General features: G+C 37.0%; 4 protein-coding genes across 5 annotated transcripts; 3 read left to right on the top strand and 1 right to left on the bottom strand.

Annotated features, from left to right (window-relative positions):
- Window positions 1-432: 432 nt before the first annotated feature.
- LOC105160279 (subtilisin-like protease SBT3.6) lies at window positions 433-3982 on the top strand. The gene is given in 11 exon segments (XM_011077594.3): window positions 433-700; window positions 802-893; window positions 965-1062; window positions 1149-1304; window positions 1556-2220; window positions 2313-2392; window positions 2487-2732; window positions 2825-2939; window positions 3016-3205; window positions 3290-3346; window positions 3349-3982. Coding segments are annotated over 11 exon segments (2328 nt in total). The 5' UTR covers window positions 433-559; the 3' UTR covers window positions 3837-3982.
- Window positions 3983-4670: 688 nt separating this feature from the next.
- On the top strand, window positions 4671-7365 carry LOC105160278 (fantom protein). 2 transcript variants are annotated; one of them, XM_011077592.3, is made up of 3 exons: window positions 4681-5542; window positions 6703-6788; window positions 6895-7365. In XM_011077592.3, the coding sequence occupies exons 1-3, from the start codon at window positions 4826-4828 to the stop codon at window positions 7007-7009; spliced, it is 918 nt and encodes a 305-aa protein (XP_011075894.1). In that variant the 5' UTR covers window positions 4681-4825; the 3' UTR covers window positions 7010-7365. The 2 variants fall into 2 exon arrangements, with proteins under 2 accessions (XP_088736041.1, XP_011075894.1); XM_088879915.1 differs by lacking the exons at window positions 6703-6788; window positions 6895-7365 and adding an exon at window positions 5855-6696 and having other exon boundaries at window positions 4671-5542.
- A 179-nt stretch (window positions 7366-7544) lies between these two features.
- Window positions 7545-9531, bottom strand: LOC105160277 (30S ribosomal protein). Its single transcript, XM_011077591.3, has 5 exons — window positions 9039-9531; window positions 8474-8617; window positions 8132-8395; window positions 7942-8050; window positions 7545-7857 (listed from the first exon to the last, which is right to left on the bottom strand). The coding sequence occupies exons 1-5, from the start codon at window positions 9327-9329 to the stop codon at window positions 7742-7744; spliced, it is 924 nt and encodes a 307-aa protein (XP_011075893.2). The 5' UTR covers window positions 9330-9531; the 3' UTR covers window positions 7545-7741.
- A 3170-nt stretch (window positions 9532-12701) lies between these two features.
- Window positions 12702-18172, top strand: PRR5 (two-component response regulator-like protein). The gene is made up of 8 exons (XM_011077589.3): window positions 12702-13319; window positions 14461-14622; window positions 14738-14868; window positions 14983-15141; window positions 15303-15474; window positions 15574-15913; window positions 16626-17379; window positions 17821-18172. Exons 1-8 carry the CDS (start codon window positions 13025-13027, stop codon window positions 17929-17931), a joined length of 2124 nt encoding a protein of 707 aa, XP_011075891.2. The 5' UTR covers window positions 12702-13024; the 3' UTR covers window positions 17932-18172.
- Window positions 18173-18420: the final 248 nt, after the last annotated feature.

The raw sequence follows: 18420 nt of genomic DNA, 5'->3' as shown, positions 1-18420 counted from the left end.
GTATATAAAAATATATGAAATTTTAACAGAAATTTCATGTTCTTGCCATGCATTTGTATATATCAAGTATGACGCGACATGCAATACAATTATACTGAAAGATTCACATTGATTTTTCTGCACATTATCGTATATGGGGCACATATAGTGTAAATACAATCAGAAAATAAAGATCGGGTGAAATGTAATTTACAATCTTATGTTACGTGAAATAAACAAATATCTAATGTGAAAAAAGAATCAGTAAATTACCCCTATCAATGGTTTAAATAATGAATCATTTGCTTCTTTTTCTAAAATATATGGAATAATTTGCTATTTAATTTTTTATAATTTTGTTTTTGCTCATTTAATTCTTGTATCACATGTGGGATGAAATTGTATTTTTCCCAACAAAGACCTAATTATGTAAAGATTAAGCCACTCAAAGTTGGATGTGTCCTCGAATGATCACTCTCTCTCTCTCTGTCTGTCTGTCGACATATATATATATATATAGGCACATAGCTACCAAGCTGGTAGCAAATCAAAGGAGAGAGAAGTTGTAAGTGAAGGAAAGATGAGGGTTATAATTCCATGTAGAAACAAATGCAGCTTGGTTCTTCCACTTGTCTGGCTTTCTGTTTATACACTACTTTTGCAGTACACTGCTGCAAGAACTAACGTTGCAGCCAATGAAGATGCAGGTGGTGGGACCAAAGTCAGTAGCCAAACATCGTACTGCCTTTCCGTTTCTCATTTCTTGCTAGTCTGAATTTGCTGAAATTAATTTATATGATATTGATGATTTATTTGAGACAGGCTTATATTGTGTATATGGGAGAAAGGAAGCACAAGGATGTGGAGCTAGTCACGAAATCCCACCATGAAATGCTGGCCTCAGTTCTAGGAAGGTAAACATCAACAATCATGTTTATCAACTCATTGTTCTTGCGAGTAATTGCTTTCATGATGGCAAGTGCAGCAAAGAAGCAACTCTGGATTCAATGATATACAGTTACAGACATGGCTTCTCTGGTTTTGCTGCCAAGATGACTGACTCTCAGGCACGATATATTGCGGGTATAACTAGCTATTAAACATCCACATGAATTTCAGGCCCATAACTACAAGTTCAAATTATGATCTCTTCTCTTGGCACGTTGTAGAGTTACCGGGCGTGGTTCAAGTACTGCCCAACCGCTTATACAAGATGCACACGACGAGGAGTTGGGACTACCTCGGTCTCTCTCCTCATTCCACCACGAATCTTTTGCACGATACCAACCAAGGCGATGGTGCTATAATTGGCGTCTTCGACACAGGTTCATTGCTTGTTTGCTACGTGAATGTTGGAGTGTGGAACCGGCCAGAGTGACATATTTTAGCTTCAGTTTTTACTGATTTTGCATTGCTAAGGGTGGATTTGTTATTTTCCAGTATTTTACTCGCGCACAACATTCTGTGTACCACATTGGGTCTTGAGTTTGATTTTCTTTCTTGTGTTCTTTACAAATGATTTACAGTCTGTCTTATTGTCTTCTAATGCTGAAATCATGTATAACATCGCAAACAGGCGTGTGGCCAGAGTCAGAATCTTTCAATGACAAAGGCCTGGGCCCCATCCCTGCTAAATGGAAGGGCTTTTGCACATCGGGAGACGCCTTCAATCCGAAACAGCATTGCAACAAAAAAATTATCGGGGCTCGCTACTTCATCAACGGGTTTCTTGCTGCATATGGAGAATTTAATGCAACAGAAGCTAACGAGTTCATCTCAACCAGAGACTCAGCAGGTCATGGCACGCACTGTGCCAGCATTGCAGGCGGTTCGTTTGTAAGAAATGTGAGCTTCCAGGGCCTGGCTGGTGGCGTGGCTCGAGGGGGTGCACCGCGAGCACGGCTAGCCATCTACAAGGTGGGCTGGATTGGCGGTGCCGTTTCATCTGTAGACATTCTGAAAGCCTTTGATGAGGCCATCCATGATGGAGTTGATGTTTTATCGATATCCTTGGGCATTGATTTACCTCTGTATCCTGAAATAGACAAACTGGATGTGATTTATTATGGCTCGTTCCACGCGGTAGCACATGGAATAACAGTGGTATGTTCGGCAGGAAACTCAGGTCCAGAATATCAAACAGTTGAGGATGTAGCACCATGGGTCATATCTGTCGCGGCTAGTACTATTGATAGGTCATTTCCCACTCCTATCGTCCTGGGAAACAAACAAGTTTTCACGGTAATTTATGATCAATTCTGTGAGTTCAATGGATCACTACATACAACCTGGATATTTTTGTACACTGGAGCCTTAGTGGTTCTGTTTTGCAGGGTCAGGCAATGTTTGATGGCAAAGATACCGGCTTCCTCAAATTGGCCTACATAGAGAGAGGAGACGTAGGTGGGGAGCGGTAAGAATCAAAATTAATTTCTGGAAATAGAAAGATTGATGTTTTTTTTCTCATAAAGGCTGCTGCATTCCTATTGAACATGTTATTTGTGTAGGTATTGTGAATACATAACAGCAAATGATACGTGGGTAGCTGGAAAAGTGGTGCTCTGCTTCACTGTAGAAGGAAGTGAGGATGATATAATCAGAGCAGCATCAACTGTCCAGGAAGCCGGTGCATTGGGGCTTATTGCAACCAAAAAAACCGTTGTCGCATTGTCTCCATATTACAGTAGCTTCCCATTAATTTTAGTGACTTTTGACATCGCTACACAGATACTGAATTACATCCGTTTTACAAGGTAACTATGCATGTTACATTGATCACAAACCTTGTTATTCTAGTTGTAGACTTCTAAAGTAACATAAGATGTTGGCCAACTATTGCAAAAAGGGATCCTGTGGTCCGTCTGAAGCCGACAAAGACATATTTTGGCAACCAAGCCTCCACCTACATAGCATCGTTCTCATCACGAGGCCCTAATTCTCTTTCTCCAGCAGTTCTGAAGGTATCTGTCCATACACCGACCTGTACACGTTGAACTGGAGTGTATCTGTTTTCTCAAATGTTCTTTGATGGTACAGCCCGATATAGCAGCACCAGGAGTTGATGTATTAGCAGCGTACGTTCCGACCACATTAAGTCCACAGGGATACAGCTTTGACTCAGGAACGTCCATGGCGGCCCCTCATATAGCAGGAATTGCAGCTCTCCTCAAATCCTTGCACCCACATTGGTCTCTGGCTGCTATAAAGTCAGCACTTGTCACAACAGGTTGTTTACTAATTAACTCAACGTTTTTCGACATGCCTAAATCACCATCTCCATTAACTCGTTTCAACATAAACAAACGTGCAGCATGGACGATGGACCCTTACTCTGGAGAGCCCATTTTTGCAAAGGGACAGATACCAAAGCTGGTGGACTTGTCAACCCGAACGCAGCAAGAACTCCCGGCCTAGTGTACGACATAGGAACTCAAGACTATGTGAATTATCTCTGTGCTATGGGTTATAGTGAAACCGACATCAATCAGCTTACAGGACGGCCCAAATCCTGTAAGAAATCGAGCAACTCTGTACTAGACTTGAACCTTCCTTCAATTACAGTTCCAAACCTTAAAGGGTCAGTTACTATAAGAAAAACTGTCACAAATGTTGGAGATGAAAACTCAAAGTACGAAGCCGTTGTCGTCCCGCCTCTCGGCACTGTTGTGAAAGTGAATCCTAAGCATTTGCAGTTCAGTCCTGAGGTCAGGGAGATGAGCTTCAAGGTCAAAATAACCACACTGCACAACATCACCACGGAGTACTACTTTGGAAGCTTGACTTGGAGTGACGGAAAGCATGAAGTCAAGATCCCTATATCTGTGAGAACTGAGTTTCCACAAGTTTATGGTAATTAGTAAGGGCAAGGATGAAATGAATTGCAAATCAGGTCCAAATCACTGTCCTACTACTGCACTTCATTTGCACATGAGATGAATATCTCTTGTTGTATTCTTGATCAATAAACATTAAAGACGAGGAGATATGATGTTTCTTTAGAAAATTGCAATTTTGGTATCATATTTTATCAAAATTATATTTATCTATTCAAATGTTATTGACTCGATTAGACATTGAATTTATTTAAATTAATGATTTTCATGAGTGAAGTGATAATCATATAATTATAATTAAGTTGGTTTTTATAATTTAATATAACTAACAATAATTTATGCGATATTTGTGCTATATATATATATCGATACAGATGTGTCTTTGTCCAGCTTATTTATCTTTAAAAATTGTTGGCTTATTTACTTATTGGGTAAGTTCTATTCCTAATATTTTACATTACATATTTAAAATTAATGTACTCGAAATTATTTTTGCAAGTCTGTTTTTTAGTAAATAACTTTTAAATTTAAAAGAAAGTTTATATCTCACTTGAAATTCATATTGACATAATCTGCAGCGCTGTTTTAATTTATTTTTTTAATTTAAATAATGAGATTTTATATTTTAATATATTTTTTAAAAATATAAACAAATATTTTTTTAATATATAAAAATTAAAATTAATAAATATGACTCATTAAAATAATGATATCAAATTAAGCTCAAATAATTTGGATGGGTTGAGATTCAAGCGCATCATCACTATTATCAAATAATCAATATGTGTAAATTATTAATTAAAAAAAATATATCAATTATTGGCTTTGATGTTGAGCGAAAAATTGTTGTCCACTACCAATAAAGTCATAAAGGGAAGCTGATCCTGCTACAACTACTACCAGCAGACAGCAGTTTCATTTCATTTGGCTAAAGCTTCAATCTTGTACTGCTCAACACTTGCAATTTATCTCAAAACGCATTCTCCATCTCCTTCTCTGCACACTCTCCGGCAATGCTCTGCTCAGTCTCGGCAGGGAAATCCGGTTCGGGGTGGCTGGACCGGCTCCGGAACGCCAAAGGGTTCTCCAATGACGGCGCAACCGATCTTGAAAATTTCCTTCAAAACATTGATTCTTCCAACCAGGAAAATTCGGACCCGAGCCCGACTTCCAATCGCGAACTTGACCCTATTGGAAATGATGACAACCAGTTGATCACTATAATGAGTGATGTTCTCAATGAGCTCTTCAATTTCGGTGGTAATTGCAGTAGTGCCGCAAAATTTAAAAAATCAGCTCGAAAACAAGCTAACCCTAGGATTTGTGCATTTTCGAACAATGGAAGTGATGAAAATAACAATGCGGCTTCGGAGAAGGCGGTGGTGTCTAGGAATGGCGATAGTAATAGTGGCGTTGAGGGAGTGAAAAGGTTGGCTATAAGGGAAAATGAAGGGGAAGAAGATGGGCGAGAAGGGAATCTGTCAGGGTTTTCTAGAACGGAAGTAACGGTGATTGATACGAGCTATGAGCACTGGAAGTTGGAGAAATTGTTGTATAGGAAGAAGAATATGTGGAAAGTGAGGGATAAGAAGGGGAAGAGTGAGAGTGTTGGGAACAAAAGGAAGCGGAAAGTGGATATGGTTGTGAGGGAGGAGCAACCCGAGGGGAAGAAGCAGAAGATTGATGAGAAGAAAGGGTGTGGAGAAGAAAGTGAGTTGCAGTTGAATGAAGTAAGTTTTAGTTGTTAATGTTGATAATAATCGGTGCTTTTCCTTTCTCTGGGATAGTGTTTGCATAATTGTATGTTGTTTCAAGTATTTATTTTAATTATATGCATTGGTTACGTTTCACGAACGTTTGAGTGATTAATGTTGGGTTGTGTTTGCATAATGATATATTGTTTGGAGCGTGCAAGTATAATTTGCATTATGTTGACTGCGATAGATTGTTGGAGGAAAAAGGCATTCATTATGTTACAATGAGGTCAATAGATTTTGGTGTTGTTAGTTTGATCCTATTGACTGATCAGGATCCTAACCTAGGGGCTAGGGGCAACTGGAAATAGCTACCGTACCTAGTGTGCGTTTCTTCATTTGACTCCTACAGGGCTGTGGCTGATTGTTGATTAGGTCGTCAGAGTTTGTTACACTACTCTATTGATGAGTTCAGATGGTTTGTTTGATCTCGACAGGCAAGCTTCCTCTTTTTTTAGGTTCTTCAGTTCTGTTGTGCTTGCTTCGAGTGTGTTATGATGTTGTATATTAATTTTGTCTTCTTTATTGGGAAATTTCTGGGCCTACATTTAAGTACTATATGATATTTCAGGACTAAAATGCAGGTATTTCTGAGGTGTCCTAGAGCTCGTTGTGCGCATAGCTTTAAAATAAGTTGCTCATTTTTCTTGCAATCTTGAATGCTGGTCTTCAGTTGGGCGCCATATGGTTTACGCTAGGTTTCCACAAAATAATGTAGATTTCTAAGAAAAAATTGAAGGCATAACTTACCTTGTTAACGTGACAACTCGCCATGCAGTCATGTTATATCATTCTATTCATGGGGAATGAAAAGCCAGAGTTATGCAGTCTGCGATAGATAACAAGTTTTTATCTCTTATTCATCTTATTTGAAGATCTTTCCGTGGTTCTGTGTGTATGTGCCTTCTCTGTGAGGTTCAGAATGATGATATCGCCTTTAGTTATGCTGCTTATAAGTTTGGTGCTATGTTTTTCGTTTATGGCTCTGATGCTTCAAGAATGGTCCTATTAGGGGCTATGGTGACTCTTGAGGTTACTGCATCATGGCATGTTGCTCGGTGATGCAATCGTCTAAGCACCTGTAATTTATGTTTATATGCTTAGATATTATCCCTGGCTTATTACATGTCCTGCAGGTATATCATCAGAGCAATAAACCAGAAGCTCATGAAAAGGTTCCGGACAAACTTGGCAAGGTTCTCAAAAAGAAGCAAGCAGAATTGTAAGAGACATGCAGCTCGTTTTTATTTTTCATCTGTATTCTGCATACCTTCATTTAACATTTCCACTCCATATCTTACATAATGGCTGCATTGTTGGTTATCCAGGAACTTGGGAAATGGAAGCTCATCTGTTATTCTTATTAAGAGCATTCCTATCTGCAAGAAAAACGTAACAAACATCTCCAAAAGCTGTCTGAAGTCAAAACAAAATAAACCTTGAGAAGGGTGCTACTCGAGGCCTCGGAGTTGGAAATTTCAAATCTAGACTGCAACGGACAATTTATCTAATTGATTTGGTGGAGCATTATCTTGGCTGGAGCATCCATCGACACCTAGAAGGCATTAACAAAAGTGAACGTTTGTCCCTTTTATTTGTTCTTCCTGTTATTGCAACTATTTTTGCCTCCACCCCCCCCTTTGCAGGGGAATGCCTTCTCGTGTGTTGGGTTTAGCTTTTGGAATCTTATGTATAATGCGTCATTGGTTTGTACTGTAGTGCAAATGAAGATGCATTGTAATTTGTAATTATACAATTATTGCTGAATTGAAACCAATGGCTCATTTATAGACTGTCAATGACCTTGAAATGATCATTTCATGTTAGAAATTGGTTGGGTTTTGTGGTCTGATTCTCTGATCGTCCTCTGATTTTATTTCATTAGGTGGATGGGGATGAGATAATCGTCCATACCTTATTATGTTTGAAGATTTCTTGCGGCCCCAAAATTATGTGCAACAGTTCAGCATAAACTCTGTTCAACTTCTAAGTAATTGACTCTCATTTCTGCATCAGATACTCCGCTCATACAAGAGTTTCTTTGCACCTTACATAAACTTCATAGGAAGCACCTCATGTGCTTTTTGATAGTTTCCACTTTCAAAACATAGATCATTCTAAACATCAGCTGCTCAAGCTACAAAACTCCCAGAAATGCATACACTTCATTTAAACTCAATTTACAGCTGAATCAACCACAACGGCTTCCAGCTTCTCCGTTTCGCCATTTCTTTTCGGAATGATAAGTCCGTAGCCTCCAGCTTTCCTCCGGTACACTATGTTAACCTCACCTGCAAGATACACATAATATAGCCACTTCTGCGAGATTTGTTGACCATAAAGATGAATAACGGAATTAGCCAATATGTGCATACCAGTTTCCTCATTCCTGAAACCATAGAAGTCATGATCCAGATTTTCCAGCTGCTCAATGGCCTCGCTAACAGTCAAAGGTGGCATATCAAAGTACTTCGTGCGAACAATCTGCAAAGTATTCCTACAATTACAATCTTCTTCCCTAGGAAATTACATGATAACTCATAAGATGCAGGAGAAGAAAACCACCTCATCGATCACAGTTTCTTCATCCTCCTCTTCATCTCCTTCATCGGGAACTGTCTCTATATCCTCGGCAACTGCAAGTGCGCCAGGTTCCCTAACTTTCAGCCTGTCAAAGCCCTTCATATGGCGGCCACGGTCCGAATCTTTCTCCTTGATCTTCCTCAACTTTCTTTGTATAATAGATGACACCAAATCTATACTACCATAGAGTGACTCTGCATCCTCTTCTGCTCGAACCACTCCATGTTTTTTTGTGAACAAAGTCACCTATAATTTTAAGAACTCATTTTAGACAACAAACTATTAGACATAATTCATACGGATTGTATACATTCCCGTTATTACCTCACATCTTCGCAATTTTGGACCTTTCCCAAACTCTCCACCACGTACCGACAATCTAACGTCTACTTCCCTCACTAAATGGCTATGCTTCTGCACTGCCTTACCCAACTTCTCTTCCACATAGCTCTTCACCGTGGGAGTCAACTGTAAATGGAGAAAACTTACTGACAATCTTGTTTTTAGTTCACAAAAAAGCTGCTATTGGAATGTAGGATAACACAAGACCACAGGTTCATGCGTTTAAAAAAGTGAGTGGTGGTTCATCAATACTACCAACAAAAATAAGATCAACAACTGACTCAAAATTTCAAGAAAGACTAAAATATCATGTTCCATGCTAAGGTGGGAGCCTGTTTCAAAATACCAAGAGGAAAGATTAGTGCTTTACTCCATATAATTGTTCTCAAAGACTAGTTTTCCTACTTAGAACGAGCAGCAAATCAAGAAAGCAAGTGCTCTACATAATCCTCATTCTTCATATATATATATTTCCCTTCTTTTCCCAATTTAACAGGCACAAACAATCAAATAGACAACAGTTTGGGCATAAGGAAGAAAAGGGTACCTCCAAATTTTTGCCTTGAAGAATTAATTTCACAGAAGAGAGAGGACCATCCCATGACATTTTAACCCCAAACGATCTTTTACTCCCAATTCTGACAACAACCATTTCATGGGCTTTGAAGCCTAAACCCAGAAAATTGGAGTTTTGAGAAGAAGATAACAAGGGCTGAGAACTACTTGAACAACTAAACTTAGAAAATAGATCAAAGGATGAAGAAGTGGAGCAAGAAACATGGTGCTGATGATTGACGAAGCCCTTCTGTATACAAGGAGCTGCAAATAGTGTAGCCATTTCTTGATGCTGTTTGGCTATCAAAATCGTTCTTTCTGTTTCTTTTCCTCTTCTTTTGGATTCAAAGATTGTGAATATACTCGAAGATTCGAAGGGAAACTCTAACAGGAATAGTTGTAGGAACAATGTTGGAGAGAAAGAGAGAGAGACAGAGGGAGAGAGAGAGTGAGGAAAATGTTTTGGATTGGATTATTATCCAGATTCAAATGATGGGAGACACGTTGGTCGTCGAGTACATTAGATATTTCTCTCTCTTTCTGGATCATGGTTGAGTTATTTGGTCCCCCCCACAGCAGTTGTGCTGTGGTGAATGGGCCAAGAATGAAGGCCCACTATCCAGCTGAAACGGATAACTATGCGGCTCTGCCCTCTCTATGTTTTCATACACGTTTTCAGGTTTCATCAATCGCCATAGTTTTACAAGGTCTAAACCATTATCATTTCGGTGTTTATTACTTATATATCACTTACTTTTTTATTTAAATATTATAACAGCATAAAATTTATATTTTATACTTTTAAGGTGAGCAATAAATAAACGTTAAATCACAATAAATGTAAAATGCGTTCAATCACCCCAATAAAAACACTTAAACCGTATAGTCAAAGATGATCATATCTACAGTATAGTCAAAGATGATCTTTGAGATATGAGAAGTAGATAATCTGCAACAAAATCAAATTTAGCAAGTATCCATTTATAATAAAAGTATGATTTGGCATAACTAATGCCATTGCTGTCTCCAAAAAAAGAAGTTAGAAAAAGAAAATCAACCTAAAAATGAAAAATCTGACGTTACCAAAAATGTTAATTATATAATTGATATCAAAAAGTATTTTTATTATTAAGTGATTAAGTATAATATGATAAGTAGCATGATTGTTTTCAATATAAATCCGTCCAAATTCAACGCTGACAATGTAGCGTTTGCTAGCAAACAAGCTCCAATAAACAAAGCTAAAAAATGAGTCCAAACTCAAAGATACAATGCAATACAATCCAAACCCTCGTTAATGTAAAAATATATGTATCTCGAATATCAGTTGATCTATTTTTTTAACATAAAAAATGTTATTTAAGGGCTAAATTCTTGATTGGAGTAGTTAAATTGATGTAATCTTTTAATTGGCACAAGAAAAGAAAGCGGGAAAGAGAACAAGAAATGAGGATTAATTATATTTTATCATTCGAATTATGATCGATTTTATACTTTAGCATCTAAATATTTTAGCGTTAACTTACTCTACGAAATTTTGTACTTTGCCATTTATAACTATTTTTCATCAAGTTTTTTGTCAAAAAACATCACATGCAGTGTGCATATGATATTTTAAAGGTTATGTAATATGATATTTTTCACATTATGCATAGTATGTGATATTTTTCCAGCAAAAAATTTAGAAAATAAAAGATCATATATAGTAAAGTACAAATTTTGTTGAGATGATATGTTGACACAAAAAAAAAAATTAAATGTCAAAAGTGTCAAAATAAACATAATTTAGATGGCAGAATATAATTTACCTTAAAGTTTCTTATAATTATTTTTAAGTAGAGGAAGCCAGTAAAATAATGGCATATGTCAGTTTCTAAAAACTCTGGCAGTCGGCTCCCACAAATTAACTATCAATTGGATAAAGGTAAGGCAGACAAAAAATGGGAAAAGAATACCTGTGACCCTGAAAACACACATTTTCTTCTATTCAATTATTTTTACCATTTCCATCTAATAAATAAATTTGACCTAAAGTGTCAAACTATTTTAAAATACTGAATTAAATTTAAATACAATTTATAAAGTAGCCTATATAATTATATTATTTGGACAAATATTTAATTTTATATTTCCATTCCAACTAATCCAAAGTCTTTATTATTTGTACTAAAATCAAATAAAATGATATAAATATTGAACTTTACAAAAACTTGCAAGACAAGAACAAACAAGCTCTAAGAAACACTACCACTCAGCATATCCCAAATGTTAGAAAATCTAGAGATATTTTATATGTTGGCCTTGATTTTTCGTATATTGTCTTGTTCTCAACTCTGAACGAAGGTCTTATGAGCTCTTGATTATGGGTTCGCGCTTCATCTGTTTAATTTTAATAGTAGTTGTTGATCAATTTATTATACGTATTTGATATTAATAATTAATATGTATTTAAAGAATATATTGATGGTTAATTTATAAATAATTTATGAGATTTCAATATTATTTTATTGATGATAGTAGATAGAATTGAAGTCACTGAGAATTTTTTATGAAAAAAATAATAATAAAGAAAAAAAGGTGAAAATATTGGTGACGAGTGCTGATGATACTAACTATGTAAAGAAGAAGAAACATGGAACGCCACAAAACTCGTGACCAATGGGAGAGCGAGTATCAGCATCACACCGAATCATAGATTGCTTGCCGGAGAAAATAATAGTAATAATATGTAGTGAAGATAGAGGGGGGATTTGGGCAAATCCAGAGCCACAAACTTAAAGTACTCGAGTCATATTTTTCCACGTGTCAAGGTCCTATCCACTGGATCCAAAATATCTTCTCGTGGGTCCCACTTCACCAAATTGTCTGCCCGTACATAAATATCCTGGGAAAGTATATTCTACAGTGAGTATTAATAATGTCCACTTGTCTAAAGTCTTTGCCAATTAAAAAAATAAATTTGTGCTTATAAAACAAGAGAGAGAGAGAGAGAGAGAGAGAGAGAGCCAAATCCAATCCATTTGCTCTTTGCTTTTCTGAGAGTGAGAGTTGGGACATGGCCAATTTCAGCCATTCATAACAGTCTTCTAGATATTAACAACTTCTACCACTTTAGTACACCAACTTTTAGTATTTATATATCTCACCCTATAAAAAGTGTTAAATCACATTTTGTAAACCACCTCTTTTTTTTATAAAGTTTAGTTTATTGACAAAATTCTGCAATCTAAATTTAGTTATTCGGTGATGAAGTGATCGTCTGATTTTTTGTATAGAGTTTTTAAATGTTTGATATGGATTGAGTTTTTTTTTTTTTAATACCTTATTTTACAATTTGACATGACTTGTGCGACATATATCTTAAGTGTGTTGATAAATATTTAATCGTGGATTAATTTTATTATTGAAATTAAAAAAACAATATATATGTTGGATGTGTATGAAAAATATGCCTAATATCCTACTTATAGTTTTATTTGCTTAAATATGTTGTGTGAATGGTTTTGATTATAGTTGATAGTTACTTTTTTTGTCTAATTAATACAAAAGTTAATCACATTTGCAGTTATGGATAATATAAGATGTTAGTGATGTTCATTGAGTTGGTTTTGAATTGTCGGAATGAGTCAAGTTTTGGGGTCGAACCATAATTTTCATGTGTTTAGGGTATAATGTGAAAAAGTAGTACGACATATTTCGATGATCCAAATAAAAAACATACTGCCTACTGCAAGAGCAAGAAGCAAATTGTTCCAACGAATGTGAGCCATCAGATGCGAGGCGGTTAAAGATGGACAAGTGAAAGTCCACCACAGGATCAAAATTCAAGAACTGGGGTCTCCATTTCGAGATATTTTGGGCTGAGATGAAGAGAATGTGTTGCAAAACTAGAGGCAAAAGTTTCGAGAAAACTAAAATTTCACTGCTACAGTTATTCTATATGCTCTTTCGGTGAAATCAGCAAGAAAATCTTGGAAAATGGGAGAAGTTGTGGTGGGCGGGGAAGGTGGAATGGAATTAGCAGTTGAAGAAACACAAGTTGGAGCAGAGACAGGAAAAGAAGCTGAAGAGAAGAACAAGAAGCAGAAGATTACAGCAGAAGGCGGTAATGGAGGCGGAGATACGGCGGCGGAACCGGCGGCTGGTAGTGCTACTTCTGTTGTGAGGTGGGAGAGGTTTCTCCCAAAAATGGTGGTGAGGGTGCTGTTGGTGGAAGCTGATGACTCCACTAGGCAGATTATTGCTGCCCTTCTCAGGAAATGCAGCTACAGAGGTGTGTTTTCCAATTTAAAAATTGTCCTGGGAATTGTTTATTCCTGGATTTGGAAATTTGAGAATTTTGATATCTGGGATTTGAGGGATGATGAATATTTTGTTCATTTGTTTTTCTGGCTTGCAAGATTCTTACTTTGGCTGTTAACATTGTGTGTATACTTTGTTGATCAGCTGATTTAGCTTTAAATGATATTCATGTTTTGATCTCTGTTTTGTTTTGAGTTTAGTGCTCCTTTATGCACGACCTGTTTTTTCTGGTGAAAAGTTTACCTGCTTCTGAGTGCTGTGTACTAGAATTCTCAGTAGGTCGTGGGTGTCAGTCACCGCAATCTTGAAAGTTTTGCCTGATTGAACTGTGTTCCATTCCATCATGAGCAAGTCTACGGTTATTAACTCTGGTAATGGATTTCTGTTGTCTCATGAGGACATCTAGCATTTCTAGGATCATGGTATTGATGGTGACAATCGGAAACTTTCTCAGGAAAAATGGACTTTGATGTGTGTTGGTCAACATTAGGAAGACATGGATTTTGAACGATATTTGTCCTGTACTTTCAGAATCCGGTAGCAATTGAACATCTCTATGGCAAGCGGGTTCTATGAGTTTACTGCTCAGATTCGTTCTCTTTATCATGGAAGTGGGCTTTGTATTGCTAGACTCATATACTTCACTCAATTTCTACTTTTTTGACTCTCTATTTCGAGTTTAGCAGCATAAGGGATAAAGCCAAGAATAGCAGTTTGGTAATACTGACATAGTTCTGATAGGCATTGCAGTGTCAATCAAGTTTCAGAGCTATCTTATTGTGATTGAAAATAAATACTCAGTCTAGACTCTGTACTCAAATTGCAGTCATATAAAACATTGAATGTTAATAGGGTATCCTTGTTTTGGATATGTGGTCCTGAGCCATTTCCTTAAGAGTACACATTGCGCCTCGAGGAAAATTATGGGACAGTTGTAACCACATAGTAGCAAGATGATTTAGACTGTTGTATGACTTGAAGCAGATAACATTATCGTCACCATATTGTCCAGAGACAAGTTTCAATAATTATAACCTTATACTGATTTATTTTTGCTCGTGGATGACTTGATGTTACCGTTAGACATGCTTATCTCCCTTTTCCTGAAGCAGTTTCTGCAGTTCCTGATGGTTTAAAAGCATGGGAAGTACTGAAAGGAAGACCTTGTACCATAGACCTTATTTTGACAGAAGTTGAATTGCCCTCAATCTCTGGATATGCACTTCTCACTTTAATTATGGAGCATGAAGTCTGCAAAAATATTCCAGTAATAAGTACGATAACCAGTCAATTTTGTTCATATCCTTAGACTTCGGTCATATCCATTGTTCAATATGTTTCTTGTTCTGGTACTTTCAATTTTCTGACATTATTTCATTGCTATTGCAGTGATGTCGTCACAAGACTCAGTCAGTACAGTATATAAATGCATGCTGAGAGGTGCGACCGACTTTCTTGTCAAGCCAGTCAGGAAAAATGAGCTGAGAAATTTGTGGCAGCACGTTTGGAGGAAACAAGCTGTAAGCTCAATCCCCTGTTTTCTACAATAATTGCAGTTCGTTTCTTTTGCTAGGTCCTCTGTACAGTTCTACAATTGTCTTAGAATATTGTATTGTTTTCTATCACGATCTCAGTCAAGCACTGGTGCTGGCCTTGGACCTCCAGATTTGAGTATAGCTCAACAAAAGGATGAAGACACATCTGAAAACAATCCTCTTAGTAACCATTCAAGTGGTTATATATCAACAATTCAGAAAAATAGGGAGTGCATTGAGAAGGGAAGTGACATTCAGGTATTTTCAATTCTCTCCACCTCTATATTTTCATTCTTTTCTTTAGACCCCACGGATCATTGGAAATTTCTTTTACGATCTTTTAATGGCTGAACACTGCGTAGACCTGACTTCCATCTTTGGATTCAAGACTCATAAGAACTTTGCTTTTTTAACTGCAGAGCTCATGCTCAAAACCAGAGTTGGAGGTTGAAGGCGAGGACAGTGAGCAAGTTGACTGCTTCTCTCAGCCAAAAAGTACCAAATGTCTTTCAGATGACTTCAATCTTCCTACACAAGAAGGATGTCATCAAGAAAGTAGAAAACGACGAGCACATGATAATGAAACTGAAGGTGATGTTCTTACTGACTTTCTATATTTTTCATTTATCTTTTCACCTCCATAAGTGGGCAAAAACTTAAGACTCTTGCATCTTGTCATTCTGAAAATAGAGTCGCAGGCTGCACCCAAAATAGATGCAAATTATGCAATAACACGAGAGGAAAAGAATTCTGACGATGGCCGGGAAGAAGTTAATGCCACTGTCCAAGTTTCTGAGAAAAATAATGTCCTTGATGATTCTTCTAAAGAGGCCATTGACTTGATTGGAGCTTTTGATAATCACCTCAAAGGCACTTTTGGGAGTGCTCCATCAAATTTCAGTACAAACAAGTTCGATAATTTGCCTCAGTTGGATCTGTCTCTGAAAAGATATCATCCCAGTGGTCATGTGACTCAAGTAAATGATGAAAGGCATAGATTAAACCATTCTGGTGCGTCAGCGTTTTCTAGGTGAGTTTGTACTATTTAGTTCTTCACTATCTCTCAATCATTATGTCTAACTTTTGTACAAGGTGGAATGTCTAATGCTTAATGGTCTTTGAAGCAACACCATCTCGTCTAAAAGCTCAAATAGGGGGAAATTCTCAAGCAGTATCTGTGATAATTTCATAAAGAATTTGATAATTCCAAGTGGTGAGGCAAACCCAAAAACTGATATTTTGTAGTATTTCATAAATAAATTAATTTCATATTGCTGGATTTTGTAGGAAAATTAAACCAACTTATGGCATGAAATGCAAAATTCACAACCCTAGGTGGTAAATTAAGAAGTTATATTTCGACTTGAGATGACATTCAGGGAGAATGTAGTCATCACTCTGTCCTAACCATGAGGATTGCATGATCCCACTAGAAAATGACTCTATGTGGTAGTTTTGTTGGTATTGAGATGGGTATGAAGTTTGTGAAGAATTTATATGTATCATGCCTAGTACCAAAAAGTTTATGACCTCAAAATAGTAGAAGAGAAACACAGGTAGATTAAAAGGAGGCAAGAAAAAAATGCTGTATAATGTTTTTGCTTTTGTTCCGAATACAAAATTAGCTCATTATAAGGCTTAAAAATGTTCATATTTATATTCACAATTTCATTCTCATTTTGAACCAACCTCATCAAACATTTGACAAATAGAAGTCTGATGACGAAACAACTCTTATGCAGGTATATAAATAAGCCACTGCCGCTCCGGAACTGCACATCGCCTAGTACCTGTAATCAACCGAAAGACCATGATACCAATTCCAAGAAGCAACAATCCAGAGAGTATAATTCTGATACACATGGTCCAACAATAAGCTCTCAGAAACATGTTTCTGTGGCTACAGTCCAAACAGGACAGCGGGAAATGACTTTTTCTTACTCTCAGAACAGAGAAATATCTCATCCAATTCCCGTTAGAGGCGTAAGATTTGAGAATATACTTAAAGACTATGGTTCTGTGGTGCCTCCAACGTATCGTGCACAATCAGGCCAATCACCACTGCCTAGTCCAGGTGCAGCTCACCACTCAGAATCGTTGCCCCGATTGAATCCATTCTATTCATCAGACTGCCAACCCTCAAGTTCTCAGCAATTTCATAACCTTATGGATCAAAGAATCAGTAATGCCATTGATCAAACCGATAACAAACATGGCCATAAATTGGAAAACTTGGAGGATCCAGGCCATGTTTCTCCTGCAAATGATCAGAGTGGTACTAGCAGTTTCTGCAATAGTAATGTAAGCCATCATCAGAGTACAGGTTCTGGCAGCAATGGTAAGATCAATGTGATTTCAGGCAACAAGACTCCATCAGAATGTGGTAATGAAGAGAGCTTCCATGTTCATGAGGGATCCTCTCATCGGTCCATGCAAAGAGAAGCAGCTCTAACAAAATTTCGAATGAAGAGGAAAGATAGATGCTTTGAGAAGAAGGTATACTGATTCTTTCATTACCAAGTTTGGATTTCAATGTTTGTTAATTTCATAAACAGAAACCTGCTGCATTCTGGTTCATCATGTATCAAGATTTGATTTAGGATGTACTATGTAGAAGACTCCATCTATATCGTCCATCATGATTACAGTTTATCCCTCTTCACCACTACTCAGCAAAACTTTTGTTTTGTTTCATTTTCTTTTCTTTTAATGATTGAGAAAATAAATTACAAGGAACAAGTCTGCACAATTTAACTTTGGCTATGCCACTTATACTGTACAAAGGTGTCCTAAGTCCTAACCTAGAAAAGGTTTGTCGTAGTGTATACTTTAACATCAAACTCAAAAAGGTGACAATATTCTATTACCATTACAGCTTCTGGGGAAATTCCGCAAACTTGTTCCCGTTTTCTTAACCAATATTGGATTTTGTTGCAGGTGCGATATGAGAGCAGAAAAAAGCTGGCTGAGCAGCGCCCACGTGTAAAAGGACAGTTTGTTCGTCAAGTGCCTAATGATCCTCAACCAGGGAACTCATCAGCTGGTTAGCTAAACAATCAGTCCTCTAAGTGGAGCAAATCTGAACAAATTTTGGCAGAAACTAGTAGACGTGATCAGTTAGATCTTGACTTCTCTTAGATTCCTTTAGCTTCATGTAACTATTAGAGAACAAATGTAAATCGGTTGAATGATTCTAATACCTTTCTCCTCCTCAAAAGATGTCTGAATCATCATGTAAGTATTATAGGTTGTTTTCTTTTCTTATATATATATATATATATATTTCTTTTGTGTGGCTGTTTTTAAGCTTTCTTGACATAGACAAAGGCTGTTGTTTCTCTTCTTCTGTTCATATACATATGTGCTGTTCATAACCATACCTCAGTAATGTTGTTGCTACTTGTTGATATGCTTTATCGCTGATTATAATCATATCAAGTCTCTTTAGCAAGCATCTTTTTAGTTTTTTTAACTTGAGTTGCTTCGAATATTATTTTTACCTATCCAGTGTTTCATCCTCAGGTTTTTCTCGTTCTG

This window comes from Sesamum indicum, linkage group LG4 (assembly GCF_026168435.1).
Source record: "Sesamum indicum cultivar Baizhima isolate 11 linkage group LG4, ASM2616843v1, whole genome shotgun sequence".
NCBI classification, from domain to species: domain Eukaryota; kingdom Viridiplantae; phylum Streptophyta; class Magnoliopsida; order Lamiales; family Pedaliaceae; genus Sesamum; species Sesamum indicum.
Note: the sequence above shows the minus strand (reverse complement) of the source record. Positions and strands in the feature narration are given on the sequence as shown.

What these genes read in the sequence shown, in the direction of transcription:
- LOC105160278 (XM_011077592.3), top strand. Translation starts at nt 4,826, where the DNA reads ATGCTCTGCTCAGTCTCGGCAGGGAAATCCGGTTCGGGGTGGCTGGAC. An exon ending in GTGAGTTGCAGTTGAATGAA is followed by an intron (nt 5,543 to 6,702) that starts GTAAGTTTTAGT and finishes CATGTCCTGCAG; the next exon opens with GTATATCATCAGAGCAATAA. An exon ending in AAAAAGAAGCAAGCAGAATT is followed by an intron (nt 6,789 to 6,894) that starts GTAAGAGACATG and finishes TTGGTTATCCAG; the next exon opens with GAACTTGGGAAATGGAAGCT.
- LOC105160277 (XM_011077591.3), bottom strand. Translation starts at nt 9,329, where the DNA reads ATGGCTACACTATTTGCAGCTCCTTGTATACAGAAGGGCTTCGTCAAT. An exon ending in TTCAAGGCAAAAATTTGGAG is followed by an intron (nt 8,618 to 9,038) that starts GTACCCTTTTCT and finishes CTCCATTTACAG; the next exon opens with TTGACTCCCACGGTGAAGAG. An exon ending in TTTCAGGAATGAGGAAACTG is followed by an intron (nt 7,858 to 7,941) that starts GTATGCACATAT and finishes TGTATCTTGCAG; the next exon opens with GTGAGGTTAACATAGTGTAC.
- PRR5 (XM_011077589.3), top strand. Translation starts at nt 13,025, where the DNA reads ATGGGAGAAGTTGTGGTGGGCGGGGAAGGTGGAATGGAATTAGCAGTT. An exon ending in ACGTTTGGAGGAAACAAGCT is followed by an intron (nt 14,869 to 14,982) that starts GTAAGCTCAATC and finishes TCACGATCTCAG; the next exon opens with TCAAGCACTGGTGCTGGCCT. An exon ending in ACATGATAATGAAACTGAAG is followed by an intron (nt 15,475 to 15,573) that starts GTGATGTTCTTA and finishes TTCTGAAAATAG; the next exon opens with AGTCGCAGGCTGCACCCAAA.